At 35.4% G+C, this 14,736-nt stretch overlaps 1 protein-coding gene across 1 annotated transcript in view; it reads right to left on the bottom strand.

The window, feature by feature from the left end:
- The window catches only part of LOC102242210 (ATP-binding cassette sub-family A member 3), a 273,880-nt gene that overhangs the window by 112,888 nt on the left and 146,256 nt on the right, over positions 1–14,736 (bottom strand). Inside the window, exon 16 of the mRNA XM_005861509.2 lies at positions 7,587–7,737. Within this exon, the coding sequence (XP_005861571.1) occupies positions 7,587–7,737 (151 nt within the window). The remainder of the gene's footprint in view (positions 1–7,586; positions 7,738–14,736) is intronic.

The raw sequence follows: 14,736 nt of genomic DNA, 5'->3' as shown, positions 1-14,736 counted from the left end.
TAGCCATTCACATGTTTTAAGTCCATCTCTTTCTATGCTTCATCCTTCCCAATGCATGGCTTTTCCACTAGGATTCACCCATATCTTTTTCTGCTGCTTTTACATTAGTTATGAAATTAATGAGTGCATTGTACAAAATTCAGAAAATGAATGCATATAAAAATAATTACAATATCCTTCATAGATAAGCAGTGTTAATACACGAATATTTTCACATATTTATTAGTTTCTTTTGGCTTTACACAATATATGACAAAATTAGAATTAAACTGTGTGGTACTTTAAAGTGTACTAATAAAGCACAAAGTGGAGATAAAGATCCATCAACAGTTTAGTAAATAAGTACATACATTATAATATGAATGTATGATACAATAAGATTTAACTAAAATGGTATTTTTATTTATTTTTTAATTCTTTATTGTTGAAAGTGTTACATAGGTCTCCTTTTTCCTCCATTGACTTCTCCGCACCCACTCCCACCTCCCATAACATGCCCCCACCCCCCTAATTGTCTGTGTCCATTGTTCATGCTTATATGCATGGATACAAGTCCTTTGGTTGATCTCTTACCCCCACCCCTGCCTTCCCTCTAAGGTTTGGTGGTCTATTTTTTGTTGTTGTTCTTGTTCTATAGCTATAGGGTGTCCCAAAATTCACACAAGAAGTAATTTTGATAGAAAACACAGGTTTATAATTAAAAATTGTAAATTTTTTATTGATTCATAAAGTATATAGGATAGGGTTATGTATGGAATAGGATATCAGGTAAATGGCCTCCACGGCTTTGCTGACACATACGCACTCTTTTGTCGAAATTTTCCATGACCGTTTTGCATAAATGTGGCTGAATTTCGTTGATACAGCGCTCAATTTCCTCCTTCAAGGCATGGGTGGTCGTGGGCTTGTTGGCATAAACCTTAGACTTCAAAAAACCCCAAAGAAAAAAGTCCAACAGTGTTAAATCGCATGATCTGGGCGGCCAATTCTGATCACCAAAACGGAGAAATTACATGACCAGGAAATGACTCATGCAGTAATTGAATTGTTTCTCAGGCTGTATGGCATGTGGCACCGTCTTGTTGAAATCACATGTCGTCCACATCCATATCTTGCAATTTAGGCACAAAAAACTGGATTATCATGTCGCGATAGCGAGCACCATTAACTGTTATTGCCTGAGCAGCTGCATTTTCGAAGAATGATCCCATGATGCTTCCAGCCCAATATTTGCACCAAACAGTGACACGTTGTGGATGCATTTGTTTCTCAACAATCACTCGTGGATTTTCTGAATCCCAAATGCAACAATTTTGTCAATTAACCAAGTCATCAAGATGAAAATGAGCCTCATAGCTGAAGATGATTTTGTTCAAAAAATCAGCATCCACTTGTTGTTGTTCCATAATCCATTCAACAAACTCTATTCGCTGTGCATGGTCAGTAGAACTGAGTGTCAATTGAACTTTGTAAGCATGAAGATGCAAATCTTTCGTGAGAATACGCTGTAGAGAGCTTCTTGAAATGTCCAATTCTTGACCACGGTTCTGAATTGATGTCCCTGGACTCTCAGCAACACTCTCACGAACTGCTTCGATGTTTTGTGTTGAACGACTTGTTGAAGGATGGCCAGAGTGTTTAAGATCACTAATTGATCCAGTCTCCCTAAAATTTTTAATTAACCTCTTCACAGTTGATGAAGCTAAATCACTATTCTGACCCTATTTTGCACAAAAATTGCGAACTGTAGCTGCCAAACCTTCATTATTTTTAAAATATTGCTCAACAATGAAAACGTGTTGTTCTTTCGTGTAGGGCTCCATTTTTAATAACCCTGAACTCTCAACTGTCACGCTATCTTTTTTTGTTGTTGTTGACAACACTTTATGGCACAAATGGTGTAAAATTCAAATCTTGCGTGAATTTTATATTTGTTTATCAGTTTATGTTGTTCATTATATTACACAAATCAGTGAGATCATATGATATTTATCTTTCTCTGACTGGCATATTTCACTTAGCATAATGCTCTCCAGGTCCATCCATGCTGTTGGAAATGGTAAGAATTCCCTCTTCTTCTTTTTTTTTTTACAACAGCATAGTATTGCATTGTGTAGATGTACCACTGTGTTTTTTGTTTTTTTTTTTTATCCACTCATCTGCTGATGGGCACTTAGGCTATTTCCAAATTTTAACTATTGTAGATTGTGTTGCTATGAATATAGGGGTGCATATATCCTTTCTGATTGGTGTTTCTGATTTCTTGGTGTATATTCCTAGAAGTGGGATTACTGGGTCAAATGGGAGTTCCATTTTTAATTTAAAATGGAGTTTTTTTCAGTCATCTTACAAATGAAGAAATCCTAAAAGTCTTATCATAGAAAGTGGATGGGGAAATGCTGATAAGGGAACAAAACAAGACTCAGAACATTATAATAAGATCTAATTTCTATAAAACTAATTATTATAGGAGAGGAACCAAGATGGCGGCATAGGTAAACACCTGAACTTGCTGCTGTCCACAATCACATTAAAACTACAACTAAAAGACAAAACAAATATCATCCAGAACCATGGGAAGGCTGGCTGAGTGGAAATTCTACAACTAGAAGGAAAGGTAAAAGTGCATTGAGTCCTGTAGGAGGTGCAGAGGTGTGGAAGTGTGGAGGTAAGAAGGCACGCACAAAAGGAGCTGGCAGCTGAGTACGCTGATGTCTTTTTCAATCAGGAGGGAGATACAAGCTCCTGACTGCTCTGACCCCCAATGTCATTGTTACAAATTGAACATAATTAAAGCATAGTGATTAATCACAAAAGCTATATGTAATTATATATGTGTTTTCCGATGGTCTTAGGCGACCCCTGTGAAAGGGTCGTTCGACCCCCAAAGGGGTCGTGACCCACAGGTTGAGAACCGCTGACATAGATTGACTTGGAGAGTATTATGCTTAGTGAAATAAGCCAGTCAGAGAAAGAAAAGTATCACATGATATCACTCATATGTGGAATCTAATGACAAAATAAACTGATAAACAAAATAGGTTCAGAGACATGGAAGCATGTAACACACTTTTGGACCTCCTGGGTGGGTGGGAAGAGACCAACCAAAGAACTTGTATGCATATATGCATAACCCACAGACACAGACACTAGAGTAGTAAAGACCTGGGGCGGAGGGTGGGGGACAGGCTAGAAGAGGTCAATGCGGGGGAGGGGGAATGTACATATGTAAAATTTTCAACAATAAAGATTTAAAATTTTTTTTAAAAGAAAACATATTTGATAAACTTGAGTAAAGCTGCTTTCCTAGTTATGTTTCATGATACAGTATATACAATATCTTATACATATGAATATATATAAAATATATAATATACTTAATATATAAATATTATTTAGATTATATATGTATAATATACTTTGAGGGAAATACAAGAAATATAAAAAGGAAAAGAAACAATATGTGACCACATAGAGTATACTATTATTAGCATTTGATGTAATTCCTTCTATCTATTACATATATTAACTTTACATTTCTTTTTACTAAGGTATAACATATATAAAGTACTTAATTATAAATGAATATTTACATATGTTCATAACTAGACAACCATCCATATAAGATAGAGAACATTTTGTGCATCCCAGAATTCAATTTTAGCATTCCCCTTTCTACTCAATAACCCACTCCCCTGCATATGTGCATGCACACACACCCTACACATCTTATCATTTTAATTTTAGAATCCCATAACCAAAAATTTTAGTTTTATCTCTTCTTGAACTTTATGTAAATGGAATCCTACAGTCTATACTGTTTTGCCCAATACAATGTCTGTGGGATTTATTCATGTTGTGTATACCACTAGTTCATTCTTTCTTATTGTTGAGTAATATTCAACCATTTTCAGCTGTTTGGGGTTTGGAACTATTAGGAAAAAGCATTTATAAACACTATTTTATATAGACACTAGAGGCCTGTTGCACGAAAATATTCGTGCAATAGGCCTTCCCTTTTCCTGGCTGCCGGCACCGGTTTTCCTCTGGCACCCGGGACCCAGGCCTTTGCTCCGGCCAGAGCCACCTTCAAGCCTTCGCTGCTCCACCAGAGCCGCCTTCAGTCTTTGCTCAGCTGCTTCGCGCCTACATATGCAAATTAACTGCCATCTTTGTTGGCGGTTAATTTGCATATTGCTCTGATTAGCCAATGGTGGGCATAGTGAAGGTACGGTCAATTTGCATCTTTGTTTATTATTAGATAGGATATCTTTGATCAACATTCTTTGAGGTACACACTAGAAATAATTGCTGGGTCATAGTATGCGCACAAATTTAGCTTAGTAGAAATGGTCAAACATTTTCCAAAGCCATTTTACCATTTTACACTTCCCTCAGCAGTGAGAGTCAATTGCCATGTTTACATGTCCTTTCAGTTTTAACCATTCTCATGGCTGTGTGGTGGCAATGTATTCATCTCTTTTTATTCTTTGAAATGTTGCTTATAGTTCTGGGAAGAATTCTTGACACAGTCTTCTCTTTCATTGCTTCTCTTTGTCAGATTTTTATTAGCCAAACAGGAATTTTATTTCACTTTATGTCATTTTCCCTCTTCATAGAGCCCTCTGAAAGATTCACAGTGTCTTCTTCAATTGGATTCACATCATGAAAACAGAGTCTCTAAGTTTTATATTTTTTCAGTACATTAATTTTCAAAGTAGGCATTTCTTGTGATCCTTTTATTTTCAAATTCAGTATCCTTCCTATAGCTCATTTTTCTTTCATCCTTATGAAAATAGATTGATATTTATTCAGGCAAATAAATGTATATTAGATCAATGCTTGGTAAAAAGTAAGAGCTCAATTACTATTAGCTATCAAAATGGTAGCTGGAATGAAAATCATTAAGAATCTCTGAAATAACTGGGTCCATAGGTATTTCTTTTTCTTATAATTCCCCCTGCCTTTTTTTTTTTTCGTTTAAAACTCTCCGTGTTAGAGAAAAGACATTCTTCCCTAATTTCATGATTTTTATTTTATTTCTAGTGAGTCTATCATTCCAAATCTGGATGTATGGTATAGCAATCTACAATTAGTTGTTCACCTCTAAGGTCTTCTCTTTCTCTCCTCTCTCTCTCTCTCTCTCTCTCTCTCTCTCCTCTCTCCTCTCTCCTCTCTCCTCTCTCTCTTGTCCTCTAGGTCCAAATGATTGGTAGGGGATATGATTAACATCATCTGCTTCCAAATAGTTTAATTTCCTTTTTTATCTTTAAGAATTCCATGTGTCCACATGAGTGAGGCTAGGTGGGGAGTGTGATAAGTTTAGGAGGTGCTTTGCCTTAATCACCAGAGAAATTCTGCAGCTTCATATGAATCACAACCACCATGATGGCCCAAAGCTCCCACCTGGTTCCTGGTTCTCTAGGGATACATATCTAGAATTTTATTCCCAATTCTCTATGATGCTTTATTCTTTCATTCCTGCTTATGATGAGGGTCTGGGTTCTCTTCCACTACTTGATCCCATTGTTCCATGCTACTGCTTTTCAATAACTTTCAGATTGCTAAATAAAAAGTTAAAATCCATTCATCTAATGATGGGCACTTGGGCTATTTCTAACTCTTAACTATGTAGATAAGTGGATAATAAAGATGTACATTTACATAATGGAAAACTATGAAGCTATAAAAAAGGAGGAACTCTTACCATTTGCAACAGCATGGAGGGACCTGGAGATCATTATGCTAAGCAAAAAGAACTAATCAGGGAAAGACATGATCTCACTTATATGTGGAATCTAATGAACAAAATAAACTGATGAACAAAATAGATCCAGAGACATGGAAGCATGAGCAATAGCCTAACAAATCTCAAAAGGAAAGGAGGAGTAAAGATTAACCAAAGAACTTGTATATATGTGCATAACCCATGGACACAACAATAGTGCAACAGAGGCCTGGGGAGGGGGCAAACTGTAATACTTTTTCAAAAATTTATTTTCTTTATTATTTTTTAAATTTATTTTTATTATTGAAAGTCTTACAGATGTTGCCTTTGTTTGTTTAGTGTGTTTTTTTTCCCATTGACCCCCCACCATCCTGCACCCACCTCTCCCAGGCCTTCACCACGCCATGGTCTCTGTCCATGATTATGCATATATGCAAATAAGTTCCCCAATTAATCTCTCTCTTCCAGCCCCACACCCCCAACTTTCCTCTGAAATTTTTCAATCTGTTCCATGCTTGTATGTCTCTGGTTCTATTTTATTCATCAGTTTATTTTGTTCATTCGACTTATTTTGTTCACATATGATTGAGATCATATGGTACTTATCTTTCTCTGACCTGCTTATTTAACAATAAAAGTAATTTTGTTTAAAAGAAGCAATTTCTATAGCATCTTGCACATACTTTTAAATGGAGTTCATTGAATGTAATGTGATCTTTAAAAATTATATTACATTAAGAATTGAAAGAAAAAATAGTTAAAATCATGTTTTTTTTCCCTTTTTTAATCTTTTTGATACATTCCTCTTTTTCTTAGAAAAGGAGACAGAAAGTCTTTCATATTCTTCTTGATTATGACAACTGGCTTGACTCTAGGAAAAACCAAAGCAAGTACTTATTTGTATGTGACAAGAAATAAAGATAAGTCCTCTGACAGTCACTGATGAGCACTCTTAGTTTTCATTTCAAATTTTTAGGATGGTTACCTCAGTAAAGTTTTTATTCTTTTTTAAAATATTTTTTATTGATTTCAGAAAGAGGAAGGGAGAAGAAGTGATAGAAACATCAATAATGAGAGAGAATCACTGATCTGCTGCCTCTTGCATGCCCCCTAAGGGGAATTGAGCCTACAACCTGTGCATATGCCTTGACCAGGAATCAAACCCTGACTTCCTGATTCTTGGGTTGACACTCAACCACTGAGCAACACCAGCTGGGCATGTTTTTATTTTTTTATTTATTTTTATTTTTTATTTTATTTAAAATATATTTTATTCATTTGTTACAGAGAGGAAGGGAGAGGGATAGAGAGTTAGAAACATTGATGAGAGAGAAACATCGATCAGCTGCCTCCTGCACACTCCCTGCCAGGGATGTGCCTGCAACTGAGGTACATGCCCTTGACCGGAATCGAACCCGGGACCCTTCAGTCTGCAGGCTGATGCTCTATCCACTGAGCCAAACCAGTTAGGGCTGTTTTTATTTTTTGTGACTCCCCCTGATGAGTAATAACTTGGCTAACTAATGCAGTAAAACTGCCTCTTTCCTCTAGTTTCTTGTCACCCTGACTTCAAGGGCCACCACTATAAGCACTTTTTCTCTCATTATCTTAATATTTCCATTCAATCTACTCACCACACAACTTTTATTCTACCTACACCATCCCATCCATTATCACCAATTGAAACCAGCACACTACAACCATGAACTTACACCCCTCTCTTCAGTGCAAGTGGCCGCAAGGACTGGAGATTTGGCTTGTTGAATGAACTCTACTTGCTAAGCCTGAAGAAACCAGGAAAAGCAACAATAATTTCCTGTTATCTAAACATCAACATTAGCATTCTCTTAATCCATACCTGTGTGTGTACTCTTTGGGTAGAAGAAAAGATAATTCATTCATAACATTCTTCTCCAAAGCGGCTGATGGTATATGATAATATATCAATTTGGAGATTTCTTCAACATTACAGTGAGGTGCCTTCACTATGACTATATGGTATCCCACACCTGAGGAAATCCATTTAAAAAAAATCTTGTTATTTCCCTTATTCTAGTGAGAATCCACTGGATTTTCATGACTTGGATGAGCAAGAATAAGGTATGGCATGCCACAATTCAATCTGATTACAAGTCTAAAAAGTCTAATAAATGCTTCTATTTTAACTTTATTAATTTTCTTACAGACCAATAGATGAGAGATAGAAAGAAAAGCTTCTGTTATCTGGCCTCTTGTATTATATACACTGAACTCTGAGAAGACAAGATTTATATTCATTAAACACATATTTATTGGGTGCCTATTATGTGCAAGTAAGTAAATAAGTCAGCTAAAACTTCTATCCTTCAGAGACCTGAGAAATATTTCCAGAGTATTCTGCACTTTTACTAGGCGCACTGAACAAGCCTTCCAGAATCTGGGGATGGGTAGTGACAAAAATCCCTCCAGGGTTCTGCAGGACTTTGTAGAAAACATTGCATAGCATTCTGATAGCCCAGGGTATGACAAAAAGGCTGGAGAAGTAGCTGTGGGATTCATTAGTCTTTCACTGCAATGGCCCTTCAAAGGTTTGGGAGAGGGTAGTAGGGTAGAGAGAAACCCTTTAAGGTAAAATACTGCAGGGATGGATAACAAAGAGGATGTGTCAGATAAAAAGACAACTGGGAACTAGACAGTAACTTAAAGTGATCTCTATAATCTCATTCATGCACCGATCCCAACCTCTGTTAAGAGCAAAATCCTAATCCCATTCTTAAAATGTTTGAAGACAGCTATGATCAGAATCTAAATACAGTAGGTCCTCGGGTTACGTCAGAGATCCGTTCCTACGGCGCGATGTAACGCAATTTTCCCTGTAAGTTGGAAACCACCTGCATAAGCACCTATGTCACTCACATGGAACACATACACAGCAGTATTGAAGTGAAACAGTAAAAAAAACTTTAAAAGAAAGATAACAATTCCTGGCCTTTACTTGTGGTAAATAAATAATAAAAAACATAAAGTACATATGTACATATGTCGAAATGACGGAACTTTTAATTTTATAAATAAATTAGAGGCCCAGCACACAAAATCATGCACATGTACCTCTCTACTGCTTGCCAACCCGCCCGCCACTGCTTGCTGCCCTGCCCGCTCACCACTGGGAGCTGCGAGCCACCCTGCCCACTCACTAAGCTGCATGCTGCCCCACTCGCCACCGTGAGCCGCTGCTCGCAGGCCAGGGGTGGGGAGGGACCAAGAGGTGTTCAATGCACCTCATAGCCACTGGTCAAGCAGTCTTTTTGGTCATTATGCTTATGGTCCATGGCCTTTTATTATATAGGATGGGAGATGGTGACGTAACCACGAAACGATGTACGTCGAGTCTGACATAACCCGAGGACTGTCTGTAAAGTTGTAACACATCCCAATATTTGTTCAAAATTAAGCAACACATTTTGAACAACCAAAGGGTCAAAGAAGATATCAAATTAGAAAATATCTTGAGCCAGGTTTAAATAAAAATACAACATACCACCCGGTCAGTGTGGCTCAGTGGTTGAGTGTGGACCTATGAACCAAGAGGTCACAGTTCGACTCCTGGTCAGGGCACATGCCTGGGTTGCAGGCTCAATCCCCAGTGTGGGATGTGCAGAAGGCAACCAATTAATTATTCTCTCTCATCATTGATGTTTCTCTCTCTCTCTCCCTTCCTCTCTGAAATCAATAAAAATATATTTACCAAAATTTATGGGATGCTGCAAAGCAGTACTAAGATGAACGTTTATGATGATAAACCTCAACATTAAAAAGAAGAGAGATCTCTAATAAGCAACCTAAGTTTATACCTCAAGGAACTGGAAAAAGAACAAACTAATTGCAAAGTTACCAGAGGAATAAAATAGTAAAGAATATGCCATAAATAAATGAAATAGGGAATATAAAAACAATAGAAAAAATTTACGAAACTTATTTTTCCCATGTTTTTATTTGAATTTTTTAAGGTGACATTGGTTAATATAATTATATAGGTTTCAGTTCTACAATATATCATCTGTATATTCTGTTGTATGTTTACCACCCCAAGTTAAGTCTCCCTCCATCACCATTTATCCTCCCTTTACCTTTTCTACCTGCCCTCACATACCCTTCCCTCTGGCAATCACCATACTGCTATCTCTGTCCATGAGTTTTTCTTTTTAAGGGTTGGTGGTTTAAAAACATAAAAACATACATACATACATACATACATACATAAATAAATAAATAAATAAATAATTAGCTATAGTAGTAAGAAAAAGACTTAAATATAAAATCAGAAATTATGAGACATTACAATTAATATCATAGAAGTAAAAAGGATCACCAGAGAGTTCTATGAACAAGTATATGGCAACAAATTGGATAATCTAGTAAAATTGGCAAATTCCTAGAAACACACAATCTACCAAGATTAAATCATGAAACGATAGTCTAAACATAACTATCACTAGTAAGGAGACTAAATCAATCATCAAAATCTCCTGAAAAGGAAATGCCAGAAGCAGATAATTTCACTGAGGAACTTTACTAAACATTTAAAAGAGAATTAATGACAATTCTTTATAATTCAAAAAATATTGAAGAGTACAGTACAATTCTATACTCACTTTATGAGGCCAACATTGCCCTGATAACCAACTCAGAAAAAGACAGCACAAGAAAAGAAAACTGCAGGCCAATAACACTGATAGACATAGATGTAAACATTATTAACAAAATATGAGCACACTGAATCCAAGAACACATTAAAACAAAAATACCATGATCTAGTGGGATTTATTCCTGATATACAAACATGGTTCAACATGTACAAATCAATAAAAGAAACACATGTACAGTATAAAAGAAAAAATCACATGATCATCTCTATAGGTGCAGAAAAAGCACTTAACAAAATGTAATACCCTTTCATAATAAAAACTCTCAATAAATCTGATATCGAAGCAATGTAACTCAACATAATAAATGCCATATAAGACAAACTGACTTCTAATATCATACTCTATGGTGAAGAACTAAAAGCTTTTCCTCTAAGATCAGGAATAAGACAAGGGTAACCACTCTCACCATTTCTATTCAACAAATCCTGAGAGTTCTATTCGAGTAATTAAGCAAGAAAAATAATGGTACCCAAATCAGAAAGAGAAAAAAGATCTTTGTTTACAGATGACATGATGATATATATAAGCAACCCTAAAGACTCCACAAAAAACACACACAAAATTGTTACAGCTAATATAATTCAGCAAGAGGTAGAATAAAAAAATCATCAAAAAATCATACAAAAATAGCCCTAGCTGGTTTTGCTCAGTGGATAGAGCATCGGCCTGTGGACTGAAGGGTCCCAGGTTCGATTCCGGTCAAGGGCATGTACCTTGGTTGCGGGCACATCCCCAGTAGGGGGTGTGCAGGAGGCAGCTGATCAATGTTTCTCATCAATGTTTCTAATTCTCTATCCCTCTCTCTTCCTCTCTGAAAAAAAATCAATAAAATATAAAAAAACATACAAAAATAAATTGTATTCCACACATTAACACTGTACTACCCAAAAAGAAAATTAAGAAAATAATCTCACAATAGCATTAAAAAAAAGAATAAAGAATTAAGCTTAAGTAAGGAGGTGAAATATTTGTACACTGAAAACTAAAATTCATTGATAAAAATCATTAATAAAAAAATTAATAAAGACACAAACAAATGGGAAAATATCCTGTGTTCATGAATTAATATTGCTAAAATGTCAATAGTACCTTAACTGATCTACAGAATTAATGCAATCCCTATCAATGCAATCCCAATGGCACTTATTATAGAAACAGAAGAAGATCCTAACATTAATTGAAAACACAAAAGACCTTGAGTAACCAAAAATTTTTTTCAAGAAAGAACAAACCTGGAAGCATCACACTTTCTGACTTCAAATGTATTATAAATCAACAGTAATTAAAACAGTATGGTACTGGAATAAAATTAGAAAAAAAATAGATCAATGTAATACATAGAGAGTCCAGAAATAAACCAACACATATATAGTCAATTGTTCAACAAGGTGCCAAGAATACACGATAGAGAAAAGACAGTTTCTTCAGCAAATGGTATTGAGAAAACTGGATATTCACCTACCAAAGACTGAATATGGGCCCATATTTGACATCACACACAAAAATTTTACATCATTGCAAAAAATACAATCAAAGTGTATTTAAGACTTAAGCATAAGACTTGACCCTACAAAATTCCTAAAAGTAAACATTGGGTAAAAGCTTCTTGGCAAAAAATTTTTTGGATATAACACCAAAAGTACAGGTAACAACAGCAAAAATAGACAAGTAGGGCTACATCAACCTAATAACCCTCTGCACCACAAAGGAAACAATCAATAAAATGGAAAGGCAAACCTATGGAATGAGAAAAAGTATTTGCAGAGACTATGACAAGTAAATGATTAATTTCTAAAATATATAAGGAATCCCAACTCAGTAGTAAACTTAATAGCAAAAAAAACTAATATCCTGATTTTAAAATGTGTTAAAGATTTGAATAAACATTTCTCAAAGACACAGAAATGGTCATGAGGTATATGAAAAGATGCTCAACATGCCCTAACCAGTTTGGCTCAGTGGATTGAGTGTCGGCCTGCGGACTCAAGGGTCCCAGGTTCAATTCCAGTCAAGGGCATGTACTTTGGTTGCAGGCACATCCCCAGTAGGGAGTGTGCAGGAGGCAGATGATTGATGTCTCTCTCATCGATGTTTCTAACTCTCTATCCCTCTCCCTTCCTCTCTGTAAAAAATCAATAAAACATATTTTTTAAAAAAAGGAAAAAAGAAAAGATGCTCAACATTACCAATCAAAACCACAATGAGATATCACCCCACACCCATTAGGACAACTATTAAAAAACAAAAACAACAACAAGTGTTGGGGAAGATGTGAGAAAACTGGAACCTTTGTACACTGTTGGTGGGAATGCAAAATGGTTAGCTACTGTAGAAAACAGTATGGAGGTTCCTCAAAATTTAAAACTAGTCAGTCAGAGAAAGACAAATACCATGTGGTTTCACTTATATGTAGAATCCAGGGGTCCTCAAATTTTTTAAACAGGGGGCCAGTTCAAAACAAAACAAACAGAAACAGACTCATAGAAACAGAAACCAAAGGGATGGTTACCAGAAGGGAGTTGGTAGGGGATGGTTGAAAGAGGAATGGGAATATAGTCAATAATCTATCTCTATATAAGCCTACTATGCAAAGTGTCCCCTCTGGAGTTAGACCAGGAAACAGGGAGTTTGATCGCTCGCTATGATGTGCACTGACCACCAGGGGGTGGCACAGAACAAAGGAAGGCCCTGGCTGGCAGCCGGAAGGCCCCAATGGACCCTGATCGCCAGCCAGGCCTAGGGACCCTACCCGTGCACAAATTTCATGCACCAAGCCTCTAGTATTGCAATAAGTTTACAAGATGACAGATGATTACCAGAATTAGTTGGCTGATCATAATGCAAGGTATAAAAATGTCCAGTCACTATACTGTACACAAAAACTAATACAACCAATATAAGGTTGTATAACAACTTAAATAAAACAATAAATTTTGCAAACCAAAATAATGTCACCGCAATAAATTCAGTAAAATAAATTTAAAAACCAGAACTACCAAATGATCCAGCAATTCCACTTCTGGGCATTTATCTGAGGAAAACAAAAAACACTAACTTGAAAAGTCATAGATCCATTTTGAATTGATTTTTGTGTCTGGTGTAAGATAGTGTTCCAACTGCATATGGCTGTCCAAGTTTCCTAACATCATTTATTGAATTGACTGTCCTTTTCTCATTACATATTCTTGAATTTTTTGTCATAAATTAATTCACCATATATTTGTGGGATTATTTCTGGGTTCTCTTCTGTTCCATTGATCTATGTGTCTGTTCTTACACCAGTAAAACTTTTCTGATACACAGGTGACAAGATTTTTGCACAAAATCCACAAAAATACTATCAGACCTAATATGTGAATAAACAAGTTCATAGGATACAAGATCAATATAGAAGTCATTATATATCTAAATATTAGAAAAGACACAATTATAAAATGAATTTAAATATGTAATATTATTTACATAAAATTAAAAACAAAAATAGCTTGGAATAAATCTAATGAAAGACCTTCATAGTAAACACAACAAAATACAGCCCAAAATGATTAAATGGATGGACCCTAAATAAAGAAAATAATATAATGTTCATATATGAAAAGAGTCAATATTATTAAAATGAACAGTCTTCTCAAATGGTATAAATATCCATAGCAATCACAATCAATATTCTTCCAGGTTTTTTTGTAGAATTCGACAAAATGACCCTAAAATTCATATAGAACTAAAAAGGGACTAAAACAGGGGGGACTAATTTTGGAAAAAAAAAGTTAGTGGATTTATATTACCTGTTTTCAAGACTTACTACAAAGACACAGTATTCATGACTATGATATTTGTAGAAAGATAGACATAGGTCAATGAAAGAATAGAAAATCCAAAAGTAGACCAACATATAAAGAATCAACTGATTTTCATCAAAAGTGCCAATTCAACAGAAAAAAAAAGTTAAATGTATTCTGGATATTAACATGGAAAAATCAACATCAACAACTTATCTAACACCATTCACACAAAAACTAACTTGAAATAGGTCATAAACTTTTAGAAGCTAGAACCATAAAAAAATCCAGAAGAAATATAAGAGAATATATTTGCAACCTTTACATAAGCAAAGGTTTCCTTAAAAGCATGGACCAAAAAAAGGAAAATAATTGATAAACTGGGCTTTCCAAATTTAAAAATTTATGCTCAATAAAAGATACTAGCAAAAAAATAAATAGGCAAGAAACGCATTTGAGAAATATTCACAATACATATATCTGACAAAGGACTTCTAGAATATGTGAACTGCAAATTAACAACAAAAAAGATACAAAACCA

The sequence above is a fragment of the Myotis brandtii genome, unplaced genomic scaffold (assembly GCF_000412655.1).
Source record: "Myotis brandtii unplaced genomic scaffold, ASM41265v1 scaffold152, whole genome shotgun sequence".
Taxonomy (NCBI): domain Eukaryota; kingdom Metazoa; phylum Chordata; class Mammalia; order Chiroptera; family Vespertilionidae; genus Myotis; species Myotis brandtii.
The sequence above is the reverse complement of the archived record's forward strand: the minus strand, read 5'-3'. Positions and strand labels throughout refer to the sequence as shown.